The 15,511-nt window shown below is 31.0% G+C and overlaps 1 protein-coding gene across 1 annotated transcript in view; it reads right to left on the bottom strand.

The window, feature by feature from the left end:
• The window catches only part of unc-5, a 789,148-nt gene that overhangs the window by 212,082 nt on the left and 561,555 nt on the right, over positions 1-15,511 (bottom strand). The window contains exon 6 of the mRNA XM_075377583.1: positions 3,406-3,573. Within this exon, the coding sequence (XP_075233698.1) occupies positions 3,406-3,573 (168 nt within the window). The remainder of the gene's footprint in view (positions 1-3,405; positions 3,574-15,511) is intronic.

Here is a 15,511-nt window from a genome sequence, read left to right as displayed (position 1 = left end):
ATTCATTACACATTATTAATATTATAATTAAGATATAAACTAAATAAGACGGAGAAGTAAAAAATCATTGATATTCAACCCGCTAAAGCCTTAACATTAAAATATACATCAACAGTTCTATACAAAGTTGAAATTGTTACGATATGAATACGTACTGTTACGCAAACATTTTCTATAATCAAACGTAATTATATGACATTTCAATTAAGTGGATATTTGTTAACGATTCTTCATACATTAAAAATTAAAGCGGTTCACATTAAAGTGAAACTGGTTTCACTACATCTGCCTCTAAAAGCCGGTTATGCACAATCTTCTTAAAATTATAGATTAAAAATAGAGAAAAGTTATTATTTAAATACAATATAAACTATGAAAAAAAACTCGTAAAGACCCGAAAGGAAAATTATAAATAAGCTTTTATTTCTTTATCAAACCCAGATTACAGAGTAAAAACACAGTGAGATGAAGTCAATCGTACTTTGCAAAGATGTCAAGGCATGTGCAGACTCAGGTCGGCCATTCTTGAGACGTGTGGTTAATTGAAACACAACCAACAAAGAACACCGGTATTTACTGTTAAGCATTCAAATCCGTAGAAAAGCAACTGCCTTTACAAGGACTCGAACCTTAAAACTCTGCTTCGAAAATCAGCTAATTTTGCGTTGAACAAATAATAAATCGGGTAAGGTATACCAATATAAATAGTATCGTTTAATTGCTAAAAATACTGACAGAATTAATCATACTCTGGACATTTTCTCTGCTGATAAAAGTATATACATTTTCTGAGCGATACTGAATTATTTAAGATATTCTATTTTTTGAGCAAATTTATATATGAAAACTGTTGTTACCAAATTTCCTTACCGCCTTGACCAATTTTAGAAAATCAATTTTTTTTTTTGGGCGTGGGTTCTGTAGTCAACGTGAACATCGGGCTCCTCTAAAACTCGTCTACATTCGTCTCTAATCTCTCGACCTTCTTCCTGTTCTCAACACCCTTGCTCTTAAATCTCCTATCATGTCCTGCAGCCATAAAGTTCTGGTTCTACCTATTTTTCAGAGCACCCTCATTCTTGCATCCAAGATTTCTCTCTGTTGTCGACACGCTGGCATTCTTTTTAAATGGTCCAGGCCAGCCATCCTCCTGGATTTGATGAACCTTACAATATTTATTTTTTGCAATATATTTCTACTTCTTCATTATAACTTAACCTCCATATTCGATCCTCATTGATAAAACCATATATTCTCCATATTATTTTCCTTTAAAAGACTAACAGTGATTTTATGTCTGTTGCATTCAGCGTCCTTGCCTCGTTACCGTCGGTGTTATTAATGTGTTTTACATCTTCATTTTGGTTTTACGGGAAACCAAAATGTTGTTTTAGATTTTAAACAATTCATATTTGCAAAATAGGCTTTCTTACCCGACATTCTTAGCTATTTAAATTCTTGGCACATTTTATTATCCAGGATAAGTTCCAAGTACCAAGTAAGTACCAAGGATGTTTTTCTACCCGCTCAAAGATATTTTTATTGTTCGTACTTCACCATACCGTTGTCCAATCCCTGTTCCTGTCATTTTCATATTCTTCATCTCCTCCTGGTTTACCTCCAGGTCAACTCGCAGGGGTGGTTCAGTGATAAAACTCGTCGTTGCAAATCAACTGATTTCGAAGTTGAGAGTTCTCAGGTTCGAATCTTAATAAAGGTAGGTGCTTTTATTCGGATTTCAATACTAAGTCGTGAATACCGTTGTTTTTGTGGTAGTTGGGTTTCAATTAACCATAAGTCTCAGGTACGGCCGACCTCAGTCTGTACAAGATTACACCTCAATCACACGTCACTAACAACGGACGCGGCTGCCGACGGGCCCCGAATCCAAAGAGATGCGTGGGATATATAAGAAATATAAACCTTCAGGCTCATATCTCTTCTTTTCATCCTTAATATCCGGAAGCATCTCGTTGTTTCTCTCTTATACCCTTTACTACCGATGCTATGTCATCTGCAAGTACCTGGATCATTCTATCGGTAATCATCTAACCGTCAAATAATAGAACAAAATTTAAAAAAAAATGTTAATCCGCTATGAAGATATCAAGAAAAAACCGAACTGACAAAAAATAAAACAAAAAGAATTAGGTTTATGATTAGCAACAACTTCATTCAGTTGCCCAAAGTGAAATATTGACGTGGTGGAACTATCTAATCATTTTAAGAATGTGATTTTAAATCCGAAAGCAACAAAAAAAGGATTTTTTTTTATCCTATATCTATGTAACGTATCTCTCTGCAACCTTGACCTATGTTGTGGCCAAAATGATTAGTATCGATGACAGTATATATAGACTATGCATATGTCTATGTCTATGAAGTCTGGAGATATCAAACGAAAAAACAGATGCAACATATATACGTATGTATGTATTTTTTGAAAGCTAAAATTATGGTTTTTTTCGTAACAGAAGATTTTATGAAACATTAAAGTCAGAATGCAAAAATTGAAATAATTAGCGTACTTTCTATTATAAGGTATGCTATAAAGCTGTCGAGAATAACTGTATAGCTGGGAAATTAAAATAATATAAATGAAAGAAAAAACATTTATCAATACGATACAATTATATATGTATCTGCTTACTTCCTTTCTTACTATAGTAAGAAGGGGGAAAGTAAATAGTCGTTCCTTTAAGACTAAGACCTTATTAAGAAACACTATTTAGGACATTAATTATTTGACAAATACAAACCGATTACTTGACAAATTAATTGTGTACTGACAATAACAATATGCGTAACTGTCATTATTCAAGAATAATATTAAGGTAGGAAGACAAGAGAAGGGATTTACAAAGTTTAACAAAGACAAAAGTCTGGGGAGAACCTGTAACTCCAGTAATCCGTACTATAGTACTATGGGGTGATATTTTTATATCAATATATGAAAGTTTCCTGAGTATTATGGTCTATCATTCTTTTAATTGAATCATAAAGAATACGTTTAGTATGACCTTAATATACTCGTAAATTAAAGTATTATTAAGTGTACTTATTAATATTTTATCCAGCAATGTATTGAGGCAGTACAGAAAAAAGATCCACAATTAATATATTTTACGTAGCCAGTAAATAAAACTATAAGGTTATAAGAGGAAAGAATACATATAAACAATATTCTTCAGAACATTATAAATTCTTTATCAATATTGTGTTGGGATGTCCTATTTTACTTAAGATGACAAATTAATCTTTTGTATTAAATCATCTGTAAATTTTAGATTATTATATTTAATTCCTCTTGCTTATACAGTCAGTACCTTTATATACCGGTTTTAAGAAAAATATTATTTTTGGAAATTAACGATAAAATATAATATATTTATAAAAATAAGTTACCTGGACATGGTGATGTGCAATCCGATTTTTGTATACTCGAACCAGGACATGATTTACCACCATTTAATGGTGCAGGATTAGAACATAAACGTGTTCGTTTTTGTACACCTCTCCCACACCGAGCATTACATTCAGACCACTGTGACCACGGTGACCATCCACCGTTAACTGTAAAAAAAAAACAAACAAAAAATTAAATAAAATTAAAAAGAAATATTTGTATTTTAATAATACTTATGCGATAGAAGAAAATGTGGGAATTATATATACCAGCATCTTCGTAGCTTTACCCGTACTATATGGTTACTTGCGTTTTCCGTCGCGGCAAAGGAAGGTTAGCCAGTAAAACTCATGCTTGTAAGAATAATAATGAAAAAAAAAATTAAAGCCTGTTCAATTTATAAAAATTCTATCGGTGTATTGTGGTTTCTTCAAAGCAACAGTTTAGTCAGTAGAGGATACAGTAATTTGTTTTTAGATTTTCGTCGCGGCTTCGCGCGCGAAATTATCAAAATTACAAAGGTAAATTACCATTACAATGTTACCAAATCTCATAAAGATTGATTCAATAGCGGTCCCATAAAACAACAAAAATATTAAAAGAAAATTTATGTTTCTTTTACCTTTTAAAATATTAAAAAACCGGAAAATGAGTTTTCAGATGTTTATCTGAAAAGTACTTACAGCTCCAAATCCAGTGAATATCTCCATAAATATAGTCGTCGAAAATGGGAAAAATTTAATTTCACTGTTTGAAATTTTTTACCTTCTTCACCATCTTTCAATTTCGAATTTCAAAAAAAATTCTAGAAATTGGTTTTTAGATATTCAGATGAAGATTAAACATATCAGATATAAAGCTGATATCCTTATTTTTTAGCTAGAAATTAAAAAAAACTTTCTGCGCCGGAAAACGGAGGGAGATTTTTTCACGGGTTTTAAGTAGGGGATGAAAAAGATTTCCAACTTAAAGTTAAGAAAAACTTCAAATTTACTTAATACGACCGACAATGGTAGCATGTGAAAAATGTTTCACATGTTTAGCATACGACAAGCTCAGTTTTCTTACAATTCCAGCAATATTTTGTTCATCCCTTGCCGTAAGGACTGGTCATATCAAAACTTGTTTCAAACAAGTTTTAGATAATATTTAGAGGACTATCAATCACTTAAAACAGATTCGATACTGTGCCTATTACGGGAGGTATGATGTTTTATTTGTCTTCAAAACCCCATTTTTCCACCCCCTGGGCCAATAGTTGATGATATCAAAAAATTTACTTAGGTAAGTTTTAGGCCCTTATCCAAAGATTAGTAGGAACGTTAAACGAGTTCGATATTTTACTTAATAAGAAAGTTATAGTGATATTTTGTTGTTTTTTTAAAAAAGCTCCACATCATTTCCACTCCGATGGTTCGATTTTGCCCATTAACATATTCGACCGAGATTTTGGATCGTTATATTTTATGTATCAATTTGAAAGTGATTGGGGCAAAATTATGGCAGTTATCGCGTCTACAAGAAAGTTAAATATATATAGATATATATATATATATATAATTGTACATATTAACTTTTGAACTGACAGTGGTTTTGGGACTGGGGGATGTAAAACGAGAAGATATGTCGAAATTTTCCGGAAGTCGAATCACGGTACCCAATACAATAGGTAACTTTCTTATAAAATCCATCTAAAAGAGAATATTTATCGTTACTCCATTTTACCCTTTAAATTCCGAATTAAAAAAAAAAATCGTTTCGTAGTGTGCACTTCAACGCAAGAAGAATATGTGCGTACAAGTTTTCATGAATTTATTTTCGGTAGTGCTGGGTGGGCGTTGATATACATAAAACTAATAATAATAATAATAATAATAATAATAATAATAATAATAATAATAATTACAATTTAAACTAAAAACGTTATGAAACTGATCTTATCAGTAGTTGGCACAAAAAAGCTGTAATGAAACATTTACTTAAAATTGAATAAGCTGTGACATTTCTAAACATTAAGCATTAAAAAGAGTGTGAAAAGAAACGCTGAAAAACATAACAGAAACAACTGTTACAACCACGTTTAACATGAGTATAACGACTTACTTTTCAAATTTTATCAGATACACTTAAATCAAGAATACTGTTAGATGACTGCATGTTCTTAAAGGAAAACTTTTATAGTTTTCCAAAATAAAAGAAAGGAAAAAAGAAAGAATTTAAAAAAAGTTTTCCTTCTCCAAGAATCCTATCTGATTTTGTTCTTTTACTTTACCAACAAGCAAAGCATTCAGTGAAACGACTGAGTTGTCATCGAGCAGCAACTTTAAAACCCAAATTCCAGTGAAGTGAAAAAGTTATAAGATTCTATGTAAAAAAAAGTTACGACTTCCAGAATTCTTAAATGTTCTCATCTTTTTTTATAAAATATATATATATATATATATATATATATATATATATATATATATATTTAAAAGCAAAATCAAACGAAGTTTTTTTTTATTTTTATTCGAAATCAACTTATATTTCCATAAAAAATTATCTCTTACAAAACGGATTTTCATATACAAAACGGATTTATATTTACAGTTTTTAAGTTAATTTACAGAGATAAAAGAATTATACTTTAAATTATTTTATAATTATATTTAAAAGTATTTTCTAAACAACTTCAGCACAGTTATAACGTACAGTTATGTACTTTTTTTTAGTAAAACAAAAGTACATCGTTATTTTATTGAAATCTTCTTTAGTGTAGTTCTGAATTTATGTACGATGAATCTCATTATAGACTGTTCAAAAGGTGACGCAACCTTATGTGAGAATAACGTACAATAATTGTATTAAATGGCCTCCATTACACGATTCACAAATTATGTGCATGCTCTTAAACACATTTTCTAACGTTTGTTGAGGAACTGCAGCGATATATCGTTCAATTTTGCTCTGTAATTCGGGAATGATGTGAGGATGAGTTTTGTAAGCAGCATCTTTAAGGTATCCCCACAAGAAAAAGTCAGCAGAGGATAAATATGGAGTAGAGAGGGCAACACCTCTTCTAAATCACATGTCCATGTAAACATCGATCTAAGGACGTCATAGTGTTAGCTAAACTGCCATGCTGAAACCGTGTACTCCAGCCGGTATGCAGGTATAGAGTTTACAAATTGTTGCACAATGTGTACGTAGCGCTCACTGTTCACTGTGCAGTGAAAGAATGTCATGACCATTGGCATAAGTGACATTGCACATCAACTACTCACTTTTAGTCCGTGCAGAGGAGACTCGTGCAGCTGATGAGGATTTTCCTTACAAGAAATGTGTGAATTCTGTGCGTTCACGTATCCATCAAGGTTGAACCGTGCCTCGTCAGACCGAAATCATTCATCGAGTTCTTTCCTATCTAACGTTCAGACGACATGAACCACTTACAGAAAGGTATACGTTTTCACAGCTTGTGAACACTTGAATTCTGTACGGGTACCTCTCTAAACATTTGCGCAATGAAGTGTGTGTACTACCAATGGAGAGACCAAACTGTCTAGGTAGGCGTTACACAGAATTCTTGGAATTAGTAGAATATGTAGCTTAAATGTCTATCAACTTTTTTGGTGTTAACACTTTTGGTTGCATCTGCCACATTCCCTTTTTTTTGGTGGTGGGGGAATACCAGTTACGTACGCCGCATACGGGACAATGTCAGACAAGCCACAGGTTCCGCAAGGTGTTAATTAAAAAAACGTATGTGTTCCTGTGCCCTATCGACTAAACCTAAACCATTCTCTTTCTTGGAAATTGTCGCTTGACAAAGGACTTGTTTGGTGCATCCACACCATAATTTTCTGTAAAGGCATGCTGGGTCTGGGCATAACTGACTCACCTAATGGACTGGGAGACAATGAATAGTTTCTTCTACATTGAGTAACCCGTTTTTCCTCAATTTTCCTTAATTAAACCATCAAGAAAAGAATGAAACATTCTTTCATAAGGTTGCGTCACGTTTTGAAAATTCGGTATAAGTATTTAAATGAAGTAAACAGATAAATTAATTTTAAAAATATTAAATTTTTTTGCAGAAAAAAATTTAATTCGGCTTGATAAATTTAGAACAAAATTTGGAACAAATTTTGTTCACAGTCGGTTACTCATATAGAGACCTAAATAAATTTGATCATACACAAACAATACTTAAAACGAAGTTTCCATCGAAACTCTACAATAATTACAAATTAATATTATACTGTGTGCGGAAATTTCATACACTTTAAACTCGAAAAATAAGTCAATCAGTAACGCATAAAGTCAAACCATAACCAGAAATAAAAAAAGATGGAAGAGATGAACACTGAGAAAGAAAAAAATGAAATATAAAGTAAGCGAAATAACGATTAAATAAAAATAGAGTACTCAGACAACGTTACCATAAATCACACAGCGTGATTTAGCAAGTGGAGACATTTAAGCTTTCTAACGTCCTCGACATTACCTAGGAGGTTCATGGGACAGTGGTTTACGTGACTGAATATGAGAATGTGTGTGTGTGTGTGTGTGTGTGTGTGTACACACACACACACATAAATATAAAATAGGTTTTCATCCTTTACACTTTGCTTAAAACGAAGAATAAATCCGGGCAATTTGATATTAGTTGCTGTCTTTTTGAATAACCGCAACTGAATTGTAGTTACAGTATCTTCCCATTTTCAATTTTTATTTGTCATGTTCCCCCTCCTTTCTTTCAGGAAAAAAAAATATTTAAGTAAAAACAACTTTTTTTTTAACTAAGAAGTTCAAAAGAAAAACAAAATTTAAAAAGAAATTCATGTGCGAAACAAGAAGTGGAAACATTAAAAGGATATACTGCAGGATATATATATATATATATATATATATATATATATATATATATATATATAAAATACAGTGGTGACAAGTGGAAGGAAATCCTGCTGCTCAGATTTAGAGGGTCATTAATCATAACTGAGGGTAATCCAGTCGGGACAAGAGACCTGCATTCGAATCCATTGTCCTCAGAGCTCGCGGGAGTCATACAGTCATCCCGTCCGGACGGAAGGAAGTCGTGGCGTCACCGTTTCGCGCGGGGTACAAGTGAATACTGAAGATAGAGAGGGAGAGAGATTTAACACACAGAAACAGTGTACTGGTGATTATATGTATGAGAGGAAGTGAAATGGGCTTATCATTCATCATGGCGCTATTGTAACGTTCAAGAACACACCTCTATTGCAATTATTTTAATATGAATATACCGGAATAGGTATATCTGTTGCAAGCTGGACGACAATGGACAAACCAACTTATAGCAAAACAAGAAATGCAAATTATGTTTTCATATCAGAATTAGAATATATATCATGCATTCAGTAAAGAGACGTATATATTATTAACACACACACACACACACACACACACACACACACAAAACCTTTTATTATTAATTAATACACGTGTGTGTATATAAGGTGAGAAAGTGTGGCATGACTTTCCCTGCTACGCAAATCAAGTCATGATTACCAAAATAAGATTTCAGCACCAAAATCTCCCAATTTTCGAGTAAAAATTTTTGATTTTCAAAGCTTTCTTACTGCGGGAGTATTAAGAAAACAACTGATTCATAAAGGAGTGATTTCTAACAAAAAATAATAATTTAATAAAGAATTGTTTAAAAATGTTGAAAAATAAAGAATAACTTCTATGGAATTAATGAAAAAAATTGCTTTTCATTTTGGGTCTAGAATACAATATATGTGATAAAACTAATTTAATTTTTAATGGCCATTTAAGTAATGAAAAAAAAAGTTATTAACAGCCATCGTCAAAATGCTCTTAGATTAAGAGTTAAATACTTCATGTAAACAACCGCTTTTCTACATGGAAAAAAAATCATCATCGATTTTAAACACAAACTACAATTTACAACAAATAACCAATATTACCTAGGCCCAATGTGCCCGAAGTTTTAAATTTAGGGGAATAGAAACACTGTTTTATTGTCATAAAATGTTTCCGACAATGTTGGAAAAAAAATTACCAAATTCTTGTTTTTTTAAAAGATTAATATAAAAACAGAACAAACAAATGGAAATTACATTTTTCCTTCTTCGTATAATCATATAAATTTTCTGATTTATGAAAAATAATACAATCATATTTAACTTCCTTGCGTAATACAAGTAAGAACGAGTTAAAATATTATAAATTAAAAATAAATAAAATTTTCCGAACAGAGAAACAACCAGCTCTTTCATTTTTTATTTACTTATTTTAAGGAAAATATTATTTTAATCATTACTGCTCAGCCCCTGAAATAAAATCACAATAAAAAATCTGATCCGAGGCCTACATTATTCTAGACTAGATTAAAATCGGACAATTCAATTCAATTATAAAATTGTTTATTACAAAAAAAGCTCATCGTTTCTAAAAAATGATTTTTACGAAAAAATATTTAAATATTAACTTAAAATGACATGCTGAGATAATAATCTTATTTCATTAAAAAAATTTCTATTATTTATAATTGAAAAAAATAATAAGTTTTATTTTATTACCGTGAACATTATGTAAACATAGTTCAAAGAATCGTGCAACGGAATTGAAAAATATCACTCCGATAATCAGATGAATTGGAAGGAGCATAGCAGGCAATACGAGTTACATTTCAGTTGAGTAATCTACATAACTACAACCTTTTTCTGGCTTTATAGACCACATTCAACATCGGCGCTATAAGATCATAAATATATCCTACACACCAAAAATATAATATTTCAGCTATGTTTTTGTGTTTATTAATTTTATTTATGTATCGACCTTCTACAAAGTAAAGTTGTACTAAATAAATTTCAAACTTTTACTTTTTAATATTCATTTTTATAAAACATATTCTTTATTAAATTATATTTAGTTTATATATATATAAATTATTTTAATAAATAATATATAAATTGGCTAATAGAAGTAGAATATAATTAATAAATACTTTATTCCTTTCCTTTATTTACGTGTGTGAGTGATAAAAAAAAAGCTAGAATGCATTTGGTTCTAAAAAACGTTCCACTTGTTTTTTGAATAAAGGTTACAATGTAACCGCTAAAAAAATCTCAACACAAAATAAAAAAATAAATGTAACTATTTATACTTTTTATTCTGTAATCAGTTTTTAAATCTATACTTCTACATATATGTTCTGAAAAAGTAGTAATCTTGGCGAAAGCGTGCAAAAAAATCAGTAAGTGGAAAAATAAAAATTTCCAAATATTTGTATTTTAATTTATTTTATCTGTAGTTTCTACTACTACTACTTATAAAGTTATTCATTATATTTCATTGTTAAAACATGAAATAATTTGTCAATCGTAATGTTGAGTATATTGAATGGATCAAATATAACTAATCTTTAATATATTACGTTTTTTCTATATTCAATTTACCTAAAAATATTTTTCTGACAGGGCATGAGATATATATACGTATTTATATAATGCTAATATTATAAAAAGTTCTACAATTTCTTCTGTAAATTGAATTCAAAACAACAAAAAAAAATTTCAATAAACTACATCACCATTTTATAAAAACGATTAAAAAATCTGAAAATTTTTCCATGACTTTACCGACTATTAATAAAAAAAGTAATAATTGGTTGTTTTTTTTTTAAACGGAATCGACGTCAAGGCCATGTAATGTGATGCGCTTAAATAGTATTATAAGATTCCACCGTCCCTACAGATGCTGTATATTATATATAATTTATATGGGGTCTGAAAGGTTTAAGACAAGATATCTCGATTTTTATGATTTTATTAACGGTGCTACATACCTTGTGCAGAAACTCACATTACCTGCCCTACAGAATACGATATAACGTCATTTAACGTGACGTACGAGGTGTGATAAAAAAAATACAGTGAATGAATTATTATAGCGGCAACTGTCGACGCTACATCCATATGATGTAATTTGTCCAATAGCGTGATCAACTGAGACAGGTAGGGACAAGTTGTAACACGCTCGAGCTTGCCAGTCAGCTGCCAGATCCGCTAGAACGAGGTTGTGTTTATCGTGTCTGTCGCGCAACATGGATTTTGAACAACGCATTAACATTAAGTTTTGTTTTAAGTTGCAAAAGAATGCCACCACGAAATGTTAGAATCGGTGTACGGCGATAATGCGGTAACTTTGAAGACTGTTTACAAGTGGTATGTCCGATTTAAAAACAGAAATGAGTCTGTTGAAGACGAGCAGCGTGCGGGACGTCCAGTAACCTCAAAAACAGTTGAAAATGTGCAAAAAGTGGAAACAATGGTTCGTTCAAACAGGCGAATGACTATTCGAGAGCTATCGGAAGACCTTAACATCTCGTACGGATCCGTTCAAAGCATTTTAACTAATGAATTGCAAATGAGACGAGCGAGTGCAAAATTTGTTCCCAGACTTTTGAGTGATGAACAGAAAGAAAATCGTGTGTCAATTTGCACGGAGTTGAAGGGTCGTCTTCATGCAGATCCGGACTTCATGGCCAAAATTGTAACTGGAGATGAAAGTTGGGTCTATGGCTACGACCCTGAGACCAAAATGCAGAGTTCCCGATGGAAAACCGGTTCATCTCCTCGCCCTAAAAAGGCAAGTCAGTCAAAATCAAACATCAAGGTCATGCTTGTTGTTTTTTCGATAGTGAGGGTATAGTGCGATCAGAGTTTGTTCCAAGGAGGAACAACTGTAAACTCTGAGTTTTATAAGGGTGTACTGCAACGTTTGTGAAACGACGTACGAAGAAAGCGACCAGAAAAATGTACAGATGGCTTTCTTCTTTACCACGACAACGTGCCGTGTCACACCTTGCTTCTCATTCGTGAGTTTTTGGCCGAAAAAAGTGTTCCTGTCTGTCCACATCCGCCATATCACCGGATTTAGCATTATGCGAATTTTGGCTCTTCCCAAAAATTAAAACTGTGCTTAAAGGAAAACGTTTTGACACCATTGCTGACATTGAAAGAGCCACGATCGAGCAGCTGAAAGCCCTTCCGAAAAACGCCTTCCAGAAATGCCTCCAGTCATGGAGTCAACGTTAGGATAAGTGCATTGCTAGCCAAGGACAGTACTTTAAAGGAGATTAAATCGAATTCTATGTAACCTTATTACTTTTTTTAATAAAAAATTATTCACCGTATTTTTTGATCACGCCCCGTATACATATAGAATATCAGGATTGCTACTTTCCCGCTGGAAGACGAACAATTTCTTTTTGTCAATTTTCAGACCGATTTTTTTGAGTCCTAACATTTTTCAACATCATGCTACAACCGCGAAAAGTAACTTAGGAATAGGAAATAGGAAATAGGAAAAACATTATGCGCGAACAAATATAAAAAAATATATATAAAGCTACATATTTGAAGTATAAACTTTAAAAAAAAAAAACTGAAAAATATTTAAACTGAAAGGAAAAGATAGAGCAAAAGAATATAATCTTGCCATATATCCCATTTTTGCAAGGCACAAGTTGATTTATTGAATTTTTTTTTGAATTACTTACATATCTATTGTATGCAACAAATTTTCTTTAATAACATCGTTTTCTCTACATTGCCTAAGAAGAAAATTGAAATTGTTGTTTTCCTGATTTCACTCCATACCCTAAACAAATTTTGAAACTAATATGATTAATGTCCCGTACGTAGAAATATTTGAACCAAATTTGGAACAAATCGGTTCGGTCAATACTGAGTTATAAAGCCAAACGGAGTGCAATATACATACGTACGCACAAACATACATATCTGTCTTTTTGATCTAGATGAATTAGTTGGACCCTAAAACGTAAAGAATTGCAAAACAAACCCGAAACCCCATTATTTTTTACATGATCACCATCACACTTTTTCTATATACATAAAGTACCATTATATCTTTATTTATATTTTATTTTGTCTAAATTCATCGGGAAATTAACAACAAAATATCGTAATTAAGGATGTTAATTGTAAACTATTCGATTACATTAGTATAAAAGATGCCGAAATATTAGGGTTTAATAACAAACGAAATCATTTAATAAGAATCAAATCGATAATAATTACAATAATGGAAAAAAAATTAAAAACAAAAAGTAAATATTAGGCCGAAATTATAAAACATTTGAAATGAAAAACATTTTAATTTCTAAAAAGAAAAAAATCTCCGCGGTCAAAATATGTATTGTTCTGTAGGATAATAAATCACACCTTAATGGGATATTTAAACATACAATGATTCTAAACGGATTTAATGGTTATAAATGGAAGTAACAGTAAAACAATGAGACAATATATTAAACTACTTTAACTTTAATTTAAAAAAAAGGGTATATGAATATAAAAAGGAATCAGTTTTAAACATTTATACTGGTATATAGTACAAAATGAAATATTAACACGTTAAATTATACAGTAATTTTAAAAAAATGAACAAGCCACGGTAAATATATTTCATTAAAATAAAAAAATGTTGAAGTCAAGTCATTATAATATTAGCATTTTGCTTATAACTTGTACCGTAATTAAAATTAAATATCGGTACAATAAAAACGATAATTTTTTTCGGTGAACCTAAATTGTTATTTAAATAAAATTTTCTGTATGGCCATTCATAAATTAGGTCAGTTGTATTTCTTAGGTTTACTTTTCTTCCACGCACCGAATTCAAACATCTGGAAATATCGTCAATACTACAATATTATTATATTCGCCCTTCCATTCGAAGGTTCCGGGCTCGAATCCCAAACAGTCATGACATTTTTCATACGCTATAAAATTTTCATATCTTATTCCTATGCACAAGTTTCGAACCTTATATGTCGAATTAATCATAAAAAAAGAATCATTAAATTTCTAAAAAAAAACAAACAAAAGACGTATGCATTATAATATTTTAGAATCTTTTTTCAACATTAAAATGGATACACAACACAATAGCAAAATGCAACGAAACATTTACCAAATTTATATACCAATTTACAATAAAATAACGAAAGACACCACAGAGAATGGTTGCGGAAATGAATTACGGGTAAAATTATTATATTAATTGTGGTAAAAACGAGCCAGCAAATTATCCATACGGAAGTTCTTTTAAAAACTTAACTGTTTTATACATTTTTTTTTGTTTGAATTTAAACTGGAAAATAATGTATCATGATAAATTTTATTTTTACATTTCTTATTTAAAATTTTGTTTTAAGATAAATAATTCTACACGTATTAGATCAGAAAAAATGTTTTCAACTGTTGTAGAACAATATTTAAACTTTTATTAGATTATAAAATTAATAGATAAACAAAAAAATTCTTTATTTATCTACAATAAAAAATACATAATACTTTCATTAATAATTATAATTCTAGAACAGTTTTGGCTAAGTTGTGTTATTTCGTATCGGAATAATAAAAACAGGGTTTCCCCAATTAAAATCAAACTATTAAATTTTATTTCCTTATATAATTTAGAATAATTTGTTTAGTAGAACTTTACTAAAAAATCTGACACACACACACTCCTCAATATCAATCAATTTACGTAAAAGTCAACAGACTGTTGGTACCGATTGACATTAGTATAATTTTTCAGACGTAACATAAGGACGATTTTCTGTCCCCCAATTTCCTCACATCCAATTTATTAATAGCGATAACAATATCCCGACTATGACATTTTACGTAACGATAAAAGTAATAAAAATAAATGTATATTATAGCATGCGCCATAAAATAAAAGCGCTTATTTCTGAACAAGCTTCAGAAAATTTATAGTAATTTTATTTTATTACAAATTTGATGATTTTTATCACGATAAGATTGATTAAGAATAAGATAAATGTTTATAACGTATTTAAATTATTTTTCCGTTATTCTAATCCAAACTAACGATAATTATTTTTTTATATAATGTTATATATAAAAACGGATATTTACTTTAAATTTATATATAACCAGTCGTCCCCGTCTAGCCAGAACCTGGACCCTCAGGGCCCAGGTCGTGACCTAGGCGAACTCCGGAGCACACTCAGAGGCTCCTCGGAGCCAAGCGGCCTACCCCAGAGCCGCA

The sequence above is a fragment of the Lycorma delicatula genome, chromosome 10, assembly GCF_047948215.1.
Source record: "Lycorma delicatula isolate Av1 chromosome 10, ASM4794821v1, whole genome shotgun sequence".
Lineage (NCBI taxonomy): Eukaryota > Metazoa > Arthropoda > Insecta > Hemiptera > Fulgoridae > Lycorma > Lycorma delicatula.
This window is presented reverse-complemented; position numbering and strand designations above follow the sequence as displayed.